The following is a 17,843-nucleotide window of genomic DNA, read 5'->3' as shown; positions in this document are numbered from 1 at the left end:
AAAGTCATATCTATTAGCACTATAGTAGGGGGATCGAGGACCTCTCCATACTAATTTATACACCTAAGTACGGATTCAATTGAACTTATTTATATGTAAAAATTTTATTAAATTTGCAATAAATAGTAGAATGAAGTAATGTACTCGTAACTTTAAAATATAATAAGTTCAATATTAAAAAATTTAAAAAGTTAGACTCATACAGTTTAAATTTTGGATCAGTCTCGACCCTCCTCCTTTATGTTTTTATCTTTCGGCTATTAATTCACAAGGTAGGGGTCTATATCAAAAACCTCGCCATTACAAGGCAAATTGATTAAAATAGGGTAAACAACACAAAATTCCACTAATTTAGGAGCAAATTATCTTTCTTCACGCGAGTTTTCAATATAACAAATCTTATTAGAATTCAGACTTCGGATACATGTATCTGGCACGTTCAGATACATGTATTAATACAGATACATGGGGTCAAAAGGTGTAATTTAGTTTATATACATTGTATCCAAGTAAATTCACATTTATCTGACTCTCTTGCTCGCCTCTCTTCCTTTGTATCTTCTTTCCAAATGTATCTGGTATCTCAGATACATGTATTTACTATGATTCACATGTATCTAGAGTATACAGACTCCCTCGATCGCCCCCCTCCTATCTCGCTTGCTTCTCTCCTCTCTCTCGCTCGCCTATCTCCCTATAAATATGTATTCATAGTGTATCTGGTAGCACTAGGTGTATCTCACTTGTAATTTGGCATGAAATTATTAATAGCGAGACAATATGTAATTTTTTAAATAAATATGATAAGAATATTTGTATAATTAGATAGTTTTTCATTAAAATATGTCCTCTAGATCACCAAATTGTCCTTGCAGGAATTTAACAATGCCAAAATCTACTGATAATAAGATAGTAGTACCTCGCCATTCTCAAAAAGAGAAAAGTTAATAATAATTAAATTGCCAATAAGAAAAAAGTATAATGGCTAAGATTGTCTTCTCATCTTATAACAACGGATACAATGTCTTCAATTAAAGTAACATAGTAATAAAGTAGGGTTTTAAGATTTTGATGTATTACATAATCAACGGAGTAATGTCTCTTCTGAATAAAAAAAATATATTAAACACTCCTAATGCTTTTGTCCTTCTAATCTAATTTTTTATTTATTTGTTATATTAATTTACCATAATAAAATAGCTCTTTTAAGTTTTGTGTCATGGTCCCCCACTTAAAGCTGTAATATAATTTGAAGGATTTAGAAAACCAATTGTTACTGTACTATATAATAAATATTCTAATAAAATTTCCATGGTCCCCTGTGATTCTATATTTATTTTTGTAACGCGTGAAGTGTCTTACTAGGAAACAACTTGTTATTAAAATTCCAAGAAACCTAAGTAGTACATGGTACATAGTTTTACTACTCATTAAAATTTCCAATTTAATAAAGAACTTATCTTGGTAACAGGAAAACAAAAGTGACCAGTGTTCCCACCAACCACACTACTTTATCCTCGTTAAGTTAAAAAAGATATATGATAATTTATTGGACTGATATAAATATAGAATTCTAGTAAATCTTTTAACTACAAAATAAGGACCACAATTCACCAAAGTTAATTATAAACACATCCCTCGTCTTGTTTTTTTGGCCACCTTAAACCTTAAGCTGCTTGCAACTGTTCATTTTATATATTTTGTGCTTGATTCATGATTTCAAGCCCAAAAAATTAAAAAATTGTAACTTGTATTACATTATTTGCTTATTGGTAATAATATACTATAAAGGAAAAATATTTAAATTTACCCTTAAAGGTGTTTGATTTGTCCTACATTTTCCCAACTTATTAGTCCGTACGTGAAAGCTCCGCTGTTATTTTTCATCTCAAATATTATACCCTTCTGACTAACGATTATCGGTTCAATCCGGTATGTGTCATGGTGGAGTCACACTGACAAACAAAAGATCGCGAGCTACCTCAAAAATAAAAAAGAAAAACATAATGTTATAAACCACAAGAAATATTAGTGTCACATAAGCAAATTTGAATGACTTTATTGATAAAAACTAAAAGATTAGTGACATTGACACATAATTTGTTATATTTGAATTATCATATACTTATTCTCCCAAGTTTTTTCACACTATTGGACCAATTATTAATTTATTATTATATTTTTCAAATTATCGTATCAAATGACTATAAAAGAATAAATGTTGTTATACATCGATTTAATCAGATGATTAAAAAAAGTAGAAATTGTGGTTCGAAGGAAAAAAAGATGGAGGACAAAATTGACAAGTAAGATGGACTTGGATCCTGTATTATATATACTGATCTTTTCATTTCATTTTTGGTTGGAAAATATTTTTTTTCCATACTATCTTTAATATTAAATAATCAAAGAAAATAATAATAATTAAGTTAATAATTCAAAATGCCATTAATAATTAATTTAATAAAATATATATTTAATTTAAATTTTCTTAAAAAATATATTAAGTCAAGAAGGATTAAATAATATAAAATAAAATAAAATAAAATATTACATAGGAAAAAGATTAAAGGTGGTATAAGTAATGAATGTCTTAGGACCTTAACACATAAAAGAGATATAGTGATATACTAAATGAGAATGACGTAAAGCGCCGTCAACACAACTATACAAATAGCTCTCTAACATACAACTAGTCAGTCAAAAAGTGTGGCCCAGCAATTCGTTTGTACTTGTTTATTAATTTCACTAAATATCTATATACAAATCTCTATTAATTTAAATTTATATTATATAAACTTTACTAAAATAGAAAATATTTTTATGTTTAAATTTTTAAATTTAAAATATTTGATTAAGCGTAAATACATCACATCTACATCATGACAATAATGTCACGAGTTACTGCATTTTGTCTTGTGGTCGTTGGAAAACTATATGTACAGCGGAAGCATACTAGAATCATATTGATTACATGAACAATAGATAACACATATGTTAATGCTAGAACATATAAATTTTTTAAAATTTAATTCGATAAATACCTCTTGAAGCATGAGAAAATACTTTCAAGCAAATCCCTAAGTTAGATTATAGTTCTGCGGTCTTCTACAGTGATCCCAAGTTCACAACGCATAGAAAACCTCTATTTATAGGAACCTTTTTCCAATCCAAAAAGGAGAAGAAAATAGAATTTTGATTTCTAGTTAAATATGGACATTGTAGGGCCACGGAATTAACTGAGGCTCCCTATTATTAAAATAATTTAAATAATTAATTTGATATTATTTTTATCATAATAAATTACAAATCATTCCAATAGAAATTTGTAATTACACTCCTCCATTTATATTTCAAAATTCTCCATTAAACACTTATGTAATTTCTCATGTTAAGATTACAGATACTAATAAATAAATTAAATTACTGACGAATTTAATTTAAAGATTAATTTTCTTTAGAGCACTACTTAACTTATTTCATGTGTCGAATTCATAAATCTACTTGCAAGGTTTGACACAATGAAAACTTATAAGCTTCTCAAAAAGCCATATCATCAATCTCTATATTGAGACATGAATTCCATCAACTAACTTATTATTTCACCAATGTATATTATTATCATCCAATCTACCAGGCATATTGACTCATCTCAGAATCTCACCTTTTAATAAATAAAAATGATAATTAATATATACACATCATAATAGATATATTAAGATTGAGAATATAAGTACATTTAACAATTTAGAGAATATTCTTTTGTCAGTCAGTCTAAAATAACTATCTTTACTCGGTCTCGTTCAATACATACAAAATGCACTAGCACAAGAAGTTAGAACTTATACCATTCTCATAATCAAGATGAATCATATATAATCTTGTGCTAAAATCATACCGATAACCTGTCTAATTTTCATCTTAAATTGTGAACAAAAACTTTTATGCTCATAAGAACCGATGATTTAATTCTATGTATATAAACTAAAACTCTATACACTAAATCATCTTTTATATAAGTAAATGGACACATAACGAATATATGATCTATTAAAACTGAATAAATAATTGTTCTATAATAAATATTAAATCTAAACTCATGGTTAATAGTATATATCCTAACAATCTCCCACTCACACTTTTAACCATCATAATTAGTATAATATATTATATCCTAACAATTTCTCACTTAAATATTTAATCTTAAAAATTATTAAAATATTATATCTAAATACATGATTAATAGTATATACCCTCCTTTGGTTTGTACCAAAAACCTGTGGCCCATAACCAGCAGGCACTAGGAGTGTGTACGTTATATCCCATGAGAAATCGACAACGCAACACCCCTTAAACCAGTCTTGTTTTCCCTTTTTATCATATTATCAGGTTATTTGTGCCCTTTCACTCAATCAATCAAAAATCAACACAAATAACACCTTTAATTTGTCCTCGTGCTTCTCCTTCCATATAATTTCCTTCTCCATTCATTCACACATGGTAGGGGACAAACAACCTTAATTACTCCTCTTTAAATGATATTGAGTCCGATTAATTCAAATTCGCGCGAGTAAAGATGGGAAGAGGTAAGGTAGAGTTGAAGCGGATCGAGAATAAGATAAGCAGGCAAGTAACATTCTCAAAGAGACGATCTGGATTGTTGAAGAAAGCAAATGAGATCTCCGTTCTATGTGATGCTGATGTTGCTTTGATTGTTTTCTCTACCAAAGGAAAGCTATTCGAGTATTCCTCCACTGACTCCAGGTACTCCATCTACAACTTGTTCGATCTAACTCATTCCTTTTCTCACCCAAACTAAAATTTCTCCCCCAACAATGTATTTGAAGATGAATTTTGAAACAAATAATCTATGAACAAACGCATGAAATTTATTTATATATGCCATACGGAAACAAAATGCTGTTTTATCCTTAAAGTTTCTTACTTCCTTCGTGTTTCAATATTTTTTGCACTTGACTTGGTAGTATGTTGTTTTTTATTTTGACATTATTACGTTACAAAATTAATCAAACGGAAAGATTACTTAATTAACGACGGAATAACTGGGATGAAAATTCATATATAAATATATATGCTAAATATATATATTTAATAAATTAGTAATTATTAATCAGTCCATTGATCACTAATTTCTGTAATTGGTTGTATGTTTCAGTTAAACGTATTACTTTATCTATTATGCTTTACCTCTTATGTATGATTTGCAAGTTATTGTATAAAAAGTTTTAATCAAAGAATAGCGGCTGAGGATTTTTCTTTGTCATTAAAAAAAGATAAATTTATTTAAAAAAAGATAAATTGAAGTTTATTTGGAAAAAAAAAAACAAGAGTGGAAGATCTTCAAATATTTTGACCAACTAGATATTTGAAGATAAATTTTAAAAATTTGTTCCAGAATCCATGGCTAAACGCTAGCTTAATCTTTGAAGCATTAAAACTAATTTATATATATGTGCTACACGAAAAAATATGATATTTTACCCTTAAACTTCCTAATTAACCACATAAATATATTACTTCCCTTGTGTTTCAATATATTTTGAAGGTAGTGATGTTAGTATTTTGACAATATTGCATTACGATTAGTACAACTATTGTCAGAAGTAATTAAGCATCGATGAACTGTGATAAACTGGTACTCAACCTACTAAATTAACTCCAGTGTTTACTCTTTTGTGGGGAGTTTTTGAAATTTTACTTGGATTAAAGGAATTTAGAAAACGACAACAAAAGCAAAAGCTGAAGAAAGAACATTTCATTTTTAAGCCTAGAGCCTTGTGCCTCTTTGTCAGTTCATTCACTGATTGTACGAGGAGCACTCTTAATGACGTACGTGTACTCCAATGTTATTAATTAGTAGTAACTTCTATGCATACACAATTCATAAATGAAATTTTATACTCTAATTAGTCAAATTCATCATTAATATAGGTAATTGTCTATGAAAAGAAAGATTTGTAATGTGATATTGTAAGTCAAATTGTCTAATACACATCAGCGTAAAAATTCTTTACACTGTCAATGTATAAAATGTCTTTTGATCAGTCGATCTCTGATGATTCTTTTATGTAATAGAAAAGTAAATGGTTTGTTATTCCGAGTGACTCAATCTATGTCTTAATATTGATCCAAATCCTTTAGTAAAATGTTAATAGACTATGATTTCATGTTATATCAAAATGATTAATACATAACGAGTGCACTCAAAAAGAAGGAAACTACAACTGCTTACACCAATATAATAAATGCACTAACGTAAATCATAGGGACTCATTAATAAGGATAAATTTTGGAGCTCATGAGAGTACTATAATACTTTGTTGGTATAATAAGATACATTAATGAAAAGGTACATGATTACTTTTGGCTTTAGAATTGGCTTGTATCATTATCAAATGAGTTTAAAAGACCTAATAACTAGATTTGATCACGCTTAGGCTCATCTTGTAGAACATCATTGTGATGAAACTTGTAGAACAGACACTATTTTGTGACAATCTTGTCAAATAATCTCATTCAGCTAGAAAAAAAGGCACAAGCTTGGGCATAGTGATCTAGGTATAGCTTTACTTGTTATAGTAATTGTAAGCAATTTTGATCATGTATTCAAGCTTAAAATAACAACATCAACATACCCGGTGTAATCTCACAGGTGGAATTTGAGGAGGATAGAGCTAGTGTGGGCCGACTCATTCTACTGAGGAGAAGCGGTTGTTTTCGAAAGACCCTCGACTCAATTAATTTATACCAAAGTAGTGCGAAGAGGAAAATATAGAAGAAAAGAAGACATATTAATGAAAGTATTACATAGCATTAAAAAAAGATCAGTAACAATAGAAAAATAATGTAATGACTGAAGCATAAGAACACATAAATTGATGGAAAAGAAATTATGACAATAGTATTAGTATGAAAGGAGAAAAATGTAGCCTAGCTCGTAGAAAAGCGAGACGATGCTCAACTACCTACTAACCTTCTATGCTAATCCACGACCTTATTATCCTCCTATCTAAGAAGATGCACGTGGCATGTCTTGTATAATCACCTCTCCCCCAATACTTCTTTGGCCTACCTTTACCTCTCCTTAAACCTGTCATCGCCAATCACATGATTTGGGCATGTGAAGAAGAGATGTGCAGATGGCCTAGTAAGGAGGTGTAAGAGATTCATCTTATACACCATAGAGGCCACTTTCACCTTGCATTTTATCTTCTTCACTTTGAATTGATATACCTAACCTGATTTAAATGCAAAAACTTCTCATTCTAATACCTAGCTAGAAGCCTATTTAAGTATTATTAATGGAAGAGTTTAGTGAGTGTAAATGAAAAACAAAAAAGAAACAAAATAAACTTTATAATATTAGAAGAAGCATACAGTTAAGTTCAATTTTTTTACTGGCTTTTATTGACCTACATAATGTTTTCTTTGTAGTATGGAGAGTATTCTGGAAAGATACGAAAGATACTCATATGCAGAGAGAAACATGAATGCAAATGATTCTCATCCCAAGGTGATATGCAAATTAATAAATACTTCATTTTGCTTAACTCTTTCTTTCTCTTGATTTATCCTTTGAATTTTATCATTGTTGGCAATAAGAAAAAGTGGCACATTTTAGGGCGCTTGGCCATGAAAGTTTTCACTTTTTCCCGAGTTTATGTTGGCTATAACATTCTGAAAAAATGTGTTTTCACCTTTTTTAAGAATTTTCAAAAATTCCAAAAATAGCGAATAATTGTTTTCACCCTTTTCACTCCAAATTACTCACAAAGATTCAAAAACAACTCAGATTTATTTCATTATCAAAAACTATTTTTTTTTTATTTTCACAATGAAACATGAACTTTCCATTTTATCATTATTAACAAGTTTTTATAGCCACACAAATACAATGACATATTTAACATCACATCTTATTTCTTTCACAAATTCTATGTTCAATCAAATTAGTTGAATAGAGGGAATATTAGTTTGAACAGATCGATACTTTTTAAGTGAAATACTCCCCAGTGTTTTTTACTCACACATTTTTTATTTTCACAAACTTTCTTCCAAGCAAAGTTCATGTTTTGAACATAACAATTAACATGCATCCTTCACTTGCTAATTTGATCCTCTCTCGTTATTTTTTCCTATTGATCTGTACTATTGATGCATTGTGTAGGAAAGTTGGAGTCTGGAATATCCGAAGCTCATGCCCAGGATTGAACTTTTACAAAGAAATATAAGGTACGTACCCCACCCCTACTTCACTTCATGACGTCAAGCACAAGAAATTAATTAATACACGGTTGTTCGCATAATACATAAGCATGTCGTTTCACTTGACTTCAGTTGACATCTATACCTTCCCAACTTTGGATGTGCACAAGTACACACACGCGTCCTACATAACATAACATGCTTTGTTCATAATATGTATCTATGTGTTCACATGACATGATGAAAATGTGTAGGCATTACATGGGTCAGGATCTGGACCCTCTCAGTTTGCGAGAGCTCCAGAGTTTAGAGCAACAGATTGATACTTCATTAAAGAGAATTCGAAGCAGGAAGGTTAGATAGTCATATATAGAAAGTGAACTCTTATTTTTATAGTGCCATTAGTTTATTTCTCAAGAAGTGTGTCACTTGAATAATATGTAGAACCAACTGATGCACGAGTCCATTTCTGAGCTGCAGAAAAAGGTAACAACATATATATTCTTTTAGTATTACATAATCATGTAAACAAAGAATATATATATTATGTATACAGTCTTTTATATATTTATGATAATTTGTCTTATAAGTAATACTTCCACTATATATGAGCAGGAGAAAGCGCTGCAAGAACAAAACAACTTTATTACTAAGAAGGTATATATCCTGCTTTCTTTAACATCTTAAACTTATTGCAATTTTATCTCTATATATATTATATCCTCATAAAAAGAAATGTGTGAGCTGAAAACAGCTGAAAGAAAACGAGAAGACACAACCCAACTCATCCGGCCAAAACTCAGCAACTTTTCATGTGCCTCCATCACAGTCTCACCAACTTCCTAACCTAACAATTGGGTACGTACTCTCGATTTCTTTCTCTCCGTAAAAGGAACAAATTTTATAATATCGAGTCATCTAAAAGATAATTACTGCGACATATAATTGCTAAGTGGATTTGGTAACCTATGGTATATGCTATGGCATAACATGTTAAATGTAAAAATAATTCATATATAATGTGTGCCAGGGGGGCGTTTGGAGGAATGAACAGAGATGGATCAGGTCAGTCTCATCAGTATCCAGGTTCTAATAATAATAATAATAATAATTCTTCCTTGATTCCGCCATGGATGCTCCGACATGTCAGCAACGAAGGGTGAAACGTATAATTAATTGTATATGTTTTGTTCCAATCAATATTAATGAACCTTCCAGCTTGTGATGTATAATTAGCTAAGCTAATAAAAGTATAAAACCTTTCATCCTTCAATTTTTATCCATCATATCGCTCATTCCTATAAATTAAACAGATTTAAGCAGCGTAGGCTTACATTGTTGTAATCGATTTTATATATATGTTATGGAATCAAGAATATATATTATAGATAGTTATTTATTATTTTAGGTTAGCATTATTCTGAGACGATCCATCGATGTTACACTCAAAAGTTACCTTAAATTTATTGGAACATCACGAGTTATTTCAGTTATTAGTTCTTAGTTTAGTCATATTAGTGTTTCAACTGTTTCTGTTTTTATTTAGGATACTATATCAGTTGTTTTAGTACTCATTGTCTATTTAGATTACCTTAATTCAGTTCATTTAGGAGTCTTCGTATTTTCTCTGTAACTCTATATAAAATATATATTTTTTGCCTTCATTAATAAAGTACCGTATTTCAAAACTTATTCAGTTCTTACATGATATCAGAGCTCTTCACGCTCTAATGAGAACGATCCAAGAAGATATATTGAAGGGGACCAAACCTATGAAGTTATAGAGTGAGCAAGTTTCAGTCGTGCGATTTCATCTAACACAAAAATGAACGTATATACTTTACTTGCTATTGACTTTTATAAATGATATTATATGTAAGTAAGAGATAACAATAAAGATGGCGATATAGTCCAAGGAATAAAAGATAAACCGAAACTTGAATAAAAGGATGAAACGATTACCGTATAGTTTTAAAGATTTTTGTTGTATCTTGGGTTTTGATGATTTAACAAACTATCGTTCAACAAAATTGATGCAAAGAGGGACATGGGAGACAAGAAATGCAGTCTGATAGGGGGAATGTATGAGGGACCTGGTTAGACTGATAGGGGAAATTGAGTTGTGTTCATGGTATGTCTCGAAGCTATGTGACAGGAGGACCAGCTACCTGTTTGTAGAAACATGAACACAAGTCCACATGGTTTGTCATCATCAAAAAGGGGAAAAATATTATAATTCAAATTTTGATGCATCAACAAATCATGGGACCTAATCGGAGGACCTGGTCGACCTGGTCCAGTTGTAAAAGCTACCACCACCTGCTGTGGTTGGTGGGCAGCAGCTAAAGGAAAAAATGCCCAGCCAATCAGAAGGCAAAAGAAATCATGGGACCTGATCGGGGCAAATCAGAAGAGACTACAAACCATGGGATCGGTCGACTTGGTCTAGCTGTAAAAGCTGTCACCACCTGCTGTGGTTGATGGGCAGCAGCTGAAGGACAAGAAGTCCAGCCAATCAGAAGGTACTAGGTTGTTTCGTCCATATGCTAAATACTATCTTTGAGACATGAAACAACTTAGTTTTCATACATCATTTTTACAAGGAAAAAGAAAGGTGGTGTGTGTGCTCAAAAGAAAGAAAACTTCCTCAAGGCAGCAGGGATCTGGTTGAGCTACTATTGAAGAATAGTTTTAGGTTGTTGCTTTGTTGTAATGTTGAGTCTAGTGTGCTAAACATTGTAAAATTAGTTCCTATCATATAAAGGAATCTTGATTACTTTTCTTTGTATTGTGTCATTGTGACTTCTTTGCTAAAGTCAACATTGAAGTAGTTAGAAAAGTCTACATTAACCTAGGGGTGGTTATGTAGTGGGCAATAGTCTTATTGCTTAGTTTTCAAGTCATTGCTAGAGCTAGCCTTGATCGGAGTGTTGAAGTCTACGTTAACTAGAGTGAGTTGGGGTAGTGGGCAATAGTTATATTGCTTGGGCTCGAAGTCTTGTGATAGGATGTTGCAAGCATAGGGGTGAAGAGTATTTGTATCTAGTTACATAGGTTGTAATAGATCACTTTGCTCTTGCATGTAGTGAAGATTGGTTGGAAATCCTGTTGGACAGGTCGTGGTTGTTTCTCCCTTGAGCAAGGAGTTTTTCCACGTAAAACTCTTGTCTTGTTCATTACTTGCATTAGCTATCCATTTATTGAGCATTCTGTTAATTGACTGTGTCAAGGGACCTGGTCCCCTGACTCGTGTTGTGAACGCATATATTCTATCAATTTCCTTTCTTGTTTAGCTTTATAACACTAATATTCTTAATTTGAGATTTTTAGCTATTACATTCGCCTCTCTTATTTTGATATTTTGAAATAACAAAAGAAGTTTAAATTAACTGATAAAACTTTCTAGACCATTCCGAAAACACGCTCTGGATTTATTTTTTATTTTTATTTTTTGCTTTGGATTAGCGTGGAAAAATTATACAGTACGTATTATGTTACAAATTCAAAAATTATACAGTACTAAGTTTCAAAATTATCATCTAGCTAATAGCAATTACAATATCAAATAGTCACTCTAGTTGTTATAACGGACTGAATGAAAGGAAACATGGAGGAAGTGAAAACGGAGTTGATTCAGACGGTTCAATTTTTGGTTAAATGTACAGTTTTCTATTACCATATACAACTCATTTCAAAGTAAAACCTACCAACTTCATAATGCACTACCACCCCAGTTCCAGTAAGGGGAATACATTTATTCAATGAAGAAATAAATAGTCTGGTTTCTCTATTGTACTACATGAATTCATGAATCAATCCCAATGGGTGAATAATTGATATATTACACATTAACACCATCAGTGATTTCACAGACCAAACTCATCATCATTGTAGTAATGCTCCCTGCAAATGCCAACAAAAAATAAATCATGACTGGCTATATAGCACACATAAAGCGGAAAAGGAGAGGGAAATTGAGGGGAAGCAATGAAATTTTATAAGAAGACAGATTTTGGACGTCTAAAGTGCCTGCAAAGTTTGAAATAGAAGCACATCATTTCAACAGTATATCTACCTCAATCTTTCGCAAAGCCGTGCCAAAGCATCAGCTCCTGTTCTTGAGGCGACATCCTCAACCACTGAAGCATTGGATAGATTCACGGTTTCTGCAAGCCTAAATTCGCACAACTCCTTTAGCGAGCATGCATCAGTCAACACTGCTGAATGTCCACCACCAGCAGCCAATTTCCGGACTTCCCCAACACACCTGAACAGAGGGTACTTAAATAAGAAATGACATTTGTATCAAAAGATTTCCAACGTCTAGTCAAGTAATAGCTCTCACGAATCATACCAATCAACTGGTGATGGATACCAGGCATATGTTGACTTCTCATTAGCCGCTTGACCGTAGCAGTTATAACCCCATCCATGTATTCGCCCATCTTTAGCAGATATAAGTGTGTGTGAATGCCCACAAGCAACGAGTTGCACACCATCTGGAACAACCAACACTGGTATATTACGGAGCATCATCTCAGATTCATTGAGCTTGCATGAAAAGAATCCATTTAAGGGTCCAACTCCCAATTGCCCAGCCTGACCTCCACCCCAAGCATAAAGAGCCCCTTTTGCAGTCACAGCGCAACTGTGAACACCACCACAGGCAACTTCTTTTATAAATATGCCATCAAGGGAAACTACACGCCTAGGTAAAAGTTCCTTGTCACCTGACTGAAGGGAACAATGGCCAAGTTGTCCCATGCTCCCCAATCCCCAAGTATAGCTGTAGTTAGTCAAAATGATAGAACGATAAGTCTGCCTGTATCAAAATCTTATGAAATGAACAGGGGAACGAAAAGGGTATCAATCAAATGATCTGTAGAGTAGTATCTGTTGAAAAGCAAAACATAACCATCACTAATTTGTACAGGACTTCAAGAGATTCAATGAAACATGTGATTAAGAATTAAACAAAAAGAGGCTCAGAACAATTATATCAGCTTCAGTCCACAAGCCCTGTTGGTTGGTTAAGTCCTAAAAGTATAATGAGGGGTACAGAAGAAAAATGGCAGGTCATCATGAAGATACATGTCGTGAAGCTTCGTATTCATTTGATGAAGGGTCAATGACTAAGGGACCAAGTGGTTGGGAGTTTTCGTCACCAAGGGACCAAAGTGGGAGAGGGACACTATTGGCTTCTGGTTAGGGCTGTTCGGGGGAGCAGGGATGTGTTTATCATAGCACAAGAAAAAGTTCAATTTATGGTAAGAAATTCAATTCTTACCATAAATTTGTAACAGCATAAGAAAGAACAAGCAAGGAAGAGAACTTAGCTTTGCTATAGCATAAGCCATAAGCAAATGACAGTACAATATTATTAGGGGGGGGGGGGGTTGGAAGGAAATTTACTATCTCAAAGAGCTTCATGATAAAGATTCCTACTTAAATTGGAAATCGAAATAATCAAAACTCGAAAGAGCGAACGTGTGAACAGAAGAATTAAGTAAAGTGGATACAAGTTACCCCAACCTCTGACAATTAAGTTTTATTTAATGCATAGAAAAACAACTACCACCTCATAAGAAGAAATGAGTAAGGATGCACCACTGTTTCCCTCATACAAAGATAAGAACAGGAATACTTAAAAATGCATCAATATGACTAGTTCATGTCAAATCTCTGCTGAAGAAACTAAAAGTAATCGCAGAAGATTCTTTTTGACTTCCTAGAGAACTGAACAATCATTGCAAGACCGACTGAATAAAAACTGAGACATATTTCTCTGTTAATCTATAGATCATTAATGGAGTTTTCAGTGCATTTACTCGAATGCACAATGTTTTTCTCTTTTTCCTTTTCTGATCTTCTACAGCTTTTCAACATGTACATTTGTTCTACTGTGGAGGATTCCCCTCTCCTTTATCTTCCTTTTTGTGTGTGTGTTGTGTGTGTGTATGTTTAAATGGGGTAGTTTCTAGGAATCTTCTTACTAATGACTATCTAACAAAATCCTATAATCAAAACCAGAAGCCATGAGAAAAATTCTAAATGTAATATTTCAGTAAGACCAGGCAACTTCAATGATTCAAAAATAAATAAGAGAAGTTCAACAAATGGGAAAAACAAATCCTGATCAAGTAGTGTGTATCTTTATGGTTAATTTTCCCTGACATCCACGTCCACTTGTGCCATGCGGATAACCATATTCTCATGTTTAGCATCAAAACTTATCTCCGTCAAGAAAGGTCCAATGAACACTTACACCTCGCCTTTCTCTGATATAGCTGCAGTATGGTACTCCCCGCATGACACTTGGGTAATCTTCAATGGTTCAGGGGCTTCATCAAGAAATTTAGCATATCCATTAATTACACGAGGGCCTTGAAGGCCTTCAGATGTAACACCTCTGCCAAGCTGACCATATTCATTATAGCCTGCTTTACCAGAGCAGTGACAAAATTTTCATTAATACATGACACAATATGTTTTTAACTCTAAGGCTGTGTAACCTTATAGAGAATGTACACATAAAAACTAAAATCACATGCGGGGATCCATACACATGCGCACTGACTTCATCAAAGTTACTGAGAGGATATGTTAAGCATAGAATGGTATATACAGGTGAATTAAGAAAGTGCAAATTACCCCAAGCTTGTAGTAACCCTTCTTCTGATAGAGCTACAACATGAACAGCACCACAAGAAACTTGGCGAATAACCTGAATGAATTGAAAGAGCATACAAAAATCAGAAAATTTGTTGCACGCTGCGAATGTCAAGTCACTTCTTGTATAAACAAACCCTCAATAATATGATTTGCACGTAACAACCAAAGTATATAAGTTATACATGTATATCTGTATACATGATAAATACTTGCACGCAATATTTACCAATATCAAACGCACATCTGTTTGCACATAAAATAAAATTGCCTATTTAGAACTCGAACAAACTTAAGCTTCAACCCAATAAAAATGTTGTTTTTGTATGTAAAGCAACTTCTTAACCAAAAAAATGTGAGCGTAGATTAGATAGAGAAATCAGGAAAAGGTAAATCTGCTATTGTAACAAAAATGCGACTAGATAAACGGCTAAGCCTCACTAGGACCACACAGAAGTGATGCATTTGCATGAGAAATAGAGATATCTCCACAAAAATTCATTCTCAAGAAAAAATTGGTACCGTAGAAGGAGAAAAGGCACCACAAAAGAGTCGTGGGTAGTTGGATCCCTGCATAGAATAACACAGGCAAGCAAATTGTGACCTCAAATAAACAAGGTAGCTGTTGACTTAAAGGTTTTTTTGTGAGACTTACCTGGTTCTGTCCCCAGACCCAAAGTCTCCGAGCTGACATGCTACCATCGTTTTCACGTGGTTCGGCAATGGCAGCAGTACAATGTGCTCCACATGAAACACTAATAACAAATTCAGATTGTAATTGTTTCACTTTCTTGGGGTGCTTCCTAGCATTTTCAGTTCCGTCACCCAGCTGACCAAATTCGTTAGCCCCTGTTTAAAAGTATAAAAATTAGGAGTGTTCTATTAATTATTTCATGTTGCAACGAACAAAATACAACTCTCTTACAAGAAAAATAAGTTCCCCACAAACAAAAGCAGGAACAGGCATCTGAAATCAATTGTCAAATATCAATTAAAATCTAGGTTTTTCCCAAAGAGGTAAACTTTACAAGTAAAATTAACTGTTCAATATGAACTTAAATTGCATAAAGTGGTGACGTCTGCTTTGCAGCATATCTCTTTGAATTTAGGAATAAAAAACAACTATTACATCAAGGAACTTATTTGAGTAGAAAATTCACGAAACCGTAGCAAAATCAAATAAAAAAGGCAATAAATGACCAACAAAATAGTGCAATGACTTTTTTTATCAGTAAGAATAGGGCAAATAAGGCAATGGGTTTTAAAGGCACAATTTATAGCAAATGGATAACCAACCGAGATCAAACCATGTTCAGGAAAAATTAAATGATACCACGGTTTACATGAGAATTCATCATTTATTTGGAAGAAGCCAATAGGAAATTTGCTATCATTATCTATCCTCCCAACTTCCTAATTTCTTTCACCACATCTGAATGTTTTTCCGATGGTATAGGCAGGTAATCCATACAAATACCACTGATAAAACACTCTACCTAGGGGTAAGGCTATGTACACACCACCCTTCCCAGACCCCACTTGTGGAATACACCGGGTATGTTGTTGTTGTAAAATACACTACGTCTCTCTGCTCCTACCTTCCAGAAAAACACTTTAGTTTGTGAATTGAAATTAAGACCACAAAAGAAACAGAAGATAAAAAATAAAAGTTGGTTTTACTTCCATATAATTTGCACATTCTTGGGGTACAACATCTTCAGAAACTCTTTTTTCAACCCAATTTCGATCCAATGTCATCACACCAATAGTAGCCTAATCAAACAAAAGACTATGGTTTTCTTTCTTCATTCCACCCAATTTATGTCAGAAATACAGAGACAGCTGATAACATAATTCAAGAAAATAAAAAAAAACTTGGCTAGAAAAGATCAAATCTTTGGCAAAGCAATTCAAATAAGAGATACAGCAAAAACATGGATACTGGAAAATGAAGGGAAATAAAGGGGAAAAATGTCAAACCCCATGTAAAAAGCGATCCATCAGAGGCGACAGCAGCAGTGTGCTCTCGACCACAAGCAATATCCAACCAACGGGAATTCCCACCAGCCGGGCATCCAAATAGCTCTGGAGGAAGCTGTTTTGGGATCCTCAAACTCCTCTCTTTCCCTCTCCGACCCGTTTGCCCAGATTGGTTGTAACCCCAAACGTAAATCGCACTCTTGTTTGTGAGACTCACAGGCCGAGATACCCCAAGTATTTCATCAATATCCATTTAATTCAACTATCAAGAAAAAACCCCAGATGAAAAATGAACCACAAAGCTTCGATCTTTAACTAGTGATTTTGAACCCAAGTCCCTAACTTTGACTTTCAAAAGGGAAAAGGAGGTAATAAATGAAACGCACTGAAGAACTTACGATTTTTCTTCCGGGAAATTTGAAGAATCTAAGGTTGCAGTTTCAGCTCCAAAGAAATTGGGAGTTAACAGATGAAGGGAGGGCAGGATTGCCAATTCCTGCCCGACCGTTTTGCCCCAACTGATTTTTCTAACACTTTAAAAGACTCTAATGTCCAAATTTTGTTATTCTCAAAGAAGGATACTTCTCAATTTACAAAGAATTTAATTGGAATTTCTGCTTTTATAATTATTGATAAAATTTTGCTTTATTGAAAATTGGATTGGTTGGGGTATTATAGATGAAAAGAATTTATAATATTTACACAATAAGAGAAAATAAACCTCTTATTGATTACTAGTATGGTTTGACTTGAATATGATATTATTATGTGTTATTGATTATTTCTTGTGGTATAATTTATCAATCTTTTTTGAAAAGAATAATAATATTTTTAATACTAATAGTTGACATTTCATGTGCTTTGATGAAAATTAATCTAAAAACTCCTAATCTCAAAACATTTTTACATTGCCTTATTAATTAAATCACCTCAAATCTCAACCTATGATTTGGTTGCTTTTGACTTTG

The 17,843-nt window shown here is 32.9% G+C and overlaps 2 protein-coding genes across 3 annotated transcripts; one reads left to right on the top strand and one right to left on the bottom strand.

Moving 5' to 3' along the window:
• The first annotated feature begins 4,397 nt into the window (after positions 1-4,397).
• On the top strand, positions 4,398-9,655 carry LOC129872879 (truncated transcription factor CAULIFLOWER A-like). The gene is made up of 8 exons (XM_055947824.1): positions 4,398-4,764; positions 7,456-7,534; positions 8,189-8,253; positions 8,481-8,580; positions 8,671-8,712; positions 8,842-8,883; positions 8,981-9,084; positions 9,257-9,655. Exons 1-8 carry the CDS (start codon positions 4,577-4,579, stop codon positions 9,387-9,389), a joined length of 753 nt encoding a protein of 250 aa, XP_055803799.1. The 5' UTR covers positions 4,398-4,576; the 3' UTR covers positions 9,390-9,655.
• A 2,185-nt stretch (positions 9,656-11,840) lies between these two features.
• On the bottom strand, positions 11,841-17,457 carry LOC129873323 (ultraviolet-B receptor UVR8). 2 transcript variants are annotated; one of them, XM_055948398.1, is made up of 9 exons: positions 17,274-17,457; positions 16,876-17,137; positions 15,551-15,744; positions 15,418-15,465; positions 14,878-14,950; positions 14,492-14,663; positions 12,581-13,012; positions 12,302-12,493; positions 11,841-12,129 (listed from the first exon to the last, which is right to left on the bottom strand). In XM_055948398.1, exons 2-9 carry the CDS (start codon positions 17,126-17,128, stop codon positions 12,093-12,095), a joined length of 1,401 nt encoding a protein of 466 aa, XP_055804373.1. In that variant the 5' UTR covers positions 17,129-17,137; positions 17,274-17,457; the 3' UTR covers positions 11,841-12,092. The 2 variants fall into 2 exon arrangements, with proteins under 2 accessions (XP_055804373.1, XP_055804372.1); XM_055948397.1 differs by having other exon boundaries at positions 16,876-17,457.
• Positions 17,458-17,843: the final 386 nt, after the last annotated feature.

The sequence above is a fragment of the Solanum dulcamara genome, chromosome 11 (assembly GCF_947179165.1).
Source record: "Solanum dulcamara chromosome 11, daSolDulc1.2, whole genome shotgun sequence".
NCBI classification, from domain to species: Eukaryota; Viridiplantae; Streptophyta; class Magnoliopsida; order Solanales; family Solanaceae; genus Solanum; species Solanum dulcamara.
This window is presented reverse-complemented; position numbering and strand designations above follow the sequence as displayed.

Excerpts from the sequence above, each read along its gene's own strand:
- LOC129872879 (XM_055947824.1), top strand. The coding sequence starts at position 4,577 with ATGGGAAGAGGTAAGGTAGAGTTGAAGCGGATCGAGAATAAGATAAGC. Across the intron at positions 8,581-8,670 it reads AGAGAATTCGAAGCAGGAAG|AACCAACTGATGCACGAGTC; the intron begins GTTAGATAGTCA and ends AATAATATGTAG. Across the intron at positions 9,085-9,256 it reads CTTCCTAACCTAACAATTGG|GGGGGCGTTTGGAGGAATGA; the intron begins GTACGTACTCTC and ends AATGTGTGCCAG.
- LOC129873323 (XM_055948397.1), bottom strand. The coding sequence starts at position 17,128 with ATGGATATTGATGAAATACTTGGGGTATCTCGGCCTGTGAGTCTCACA. Across the intron at positions 14,951-15,417 it reads GTGCCTTTTCTCCTTCTACG|GTTATTCGCCAAGTTTCTTG; the intron begins GTACCAATTTTT and ends CAATTCATTCAG. Across the intron at positions 13,013-14,491 it reads ATATCAGAGAAAGGCGAGGT|CTATACTTGGGGATTGGGGA; the intron begins GTAAGTGTTCAT and ends GACTAACTACAG.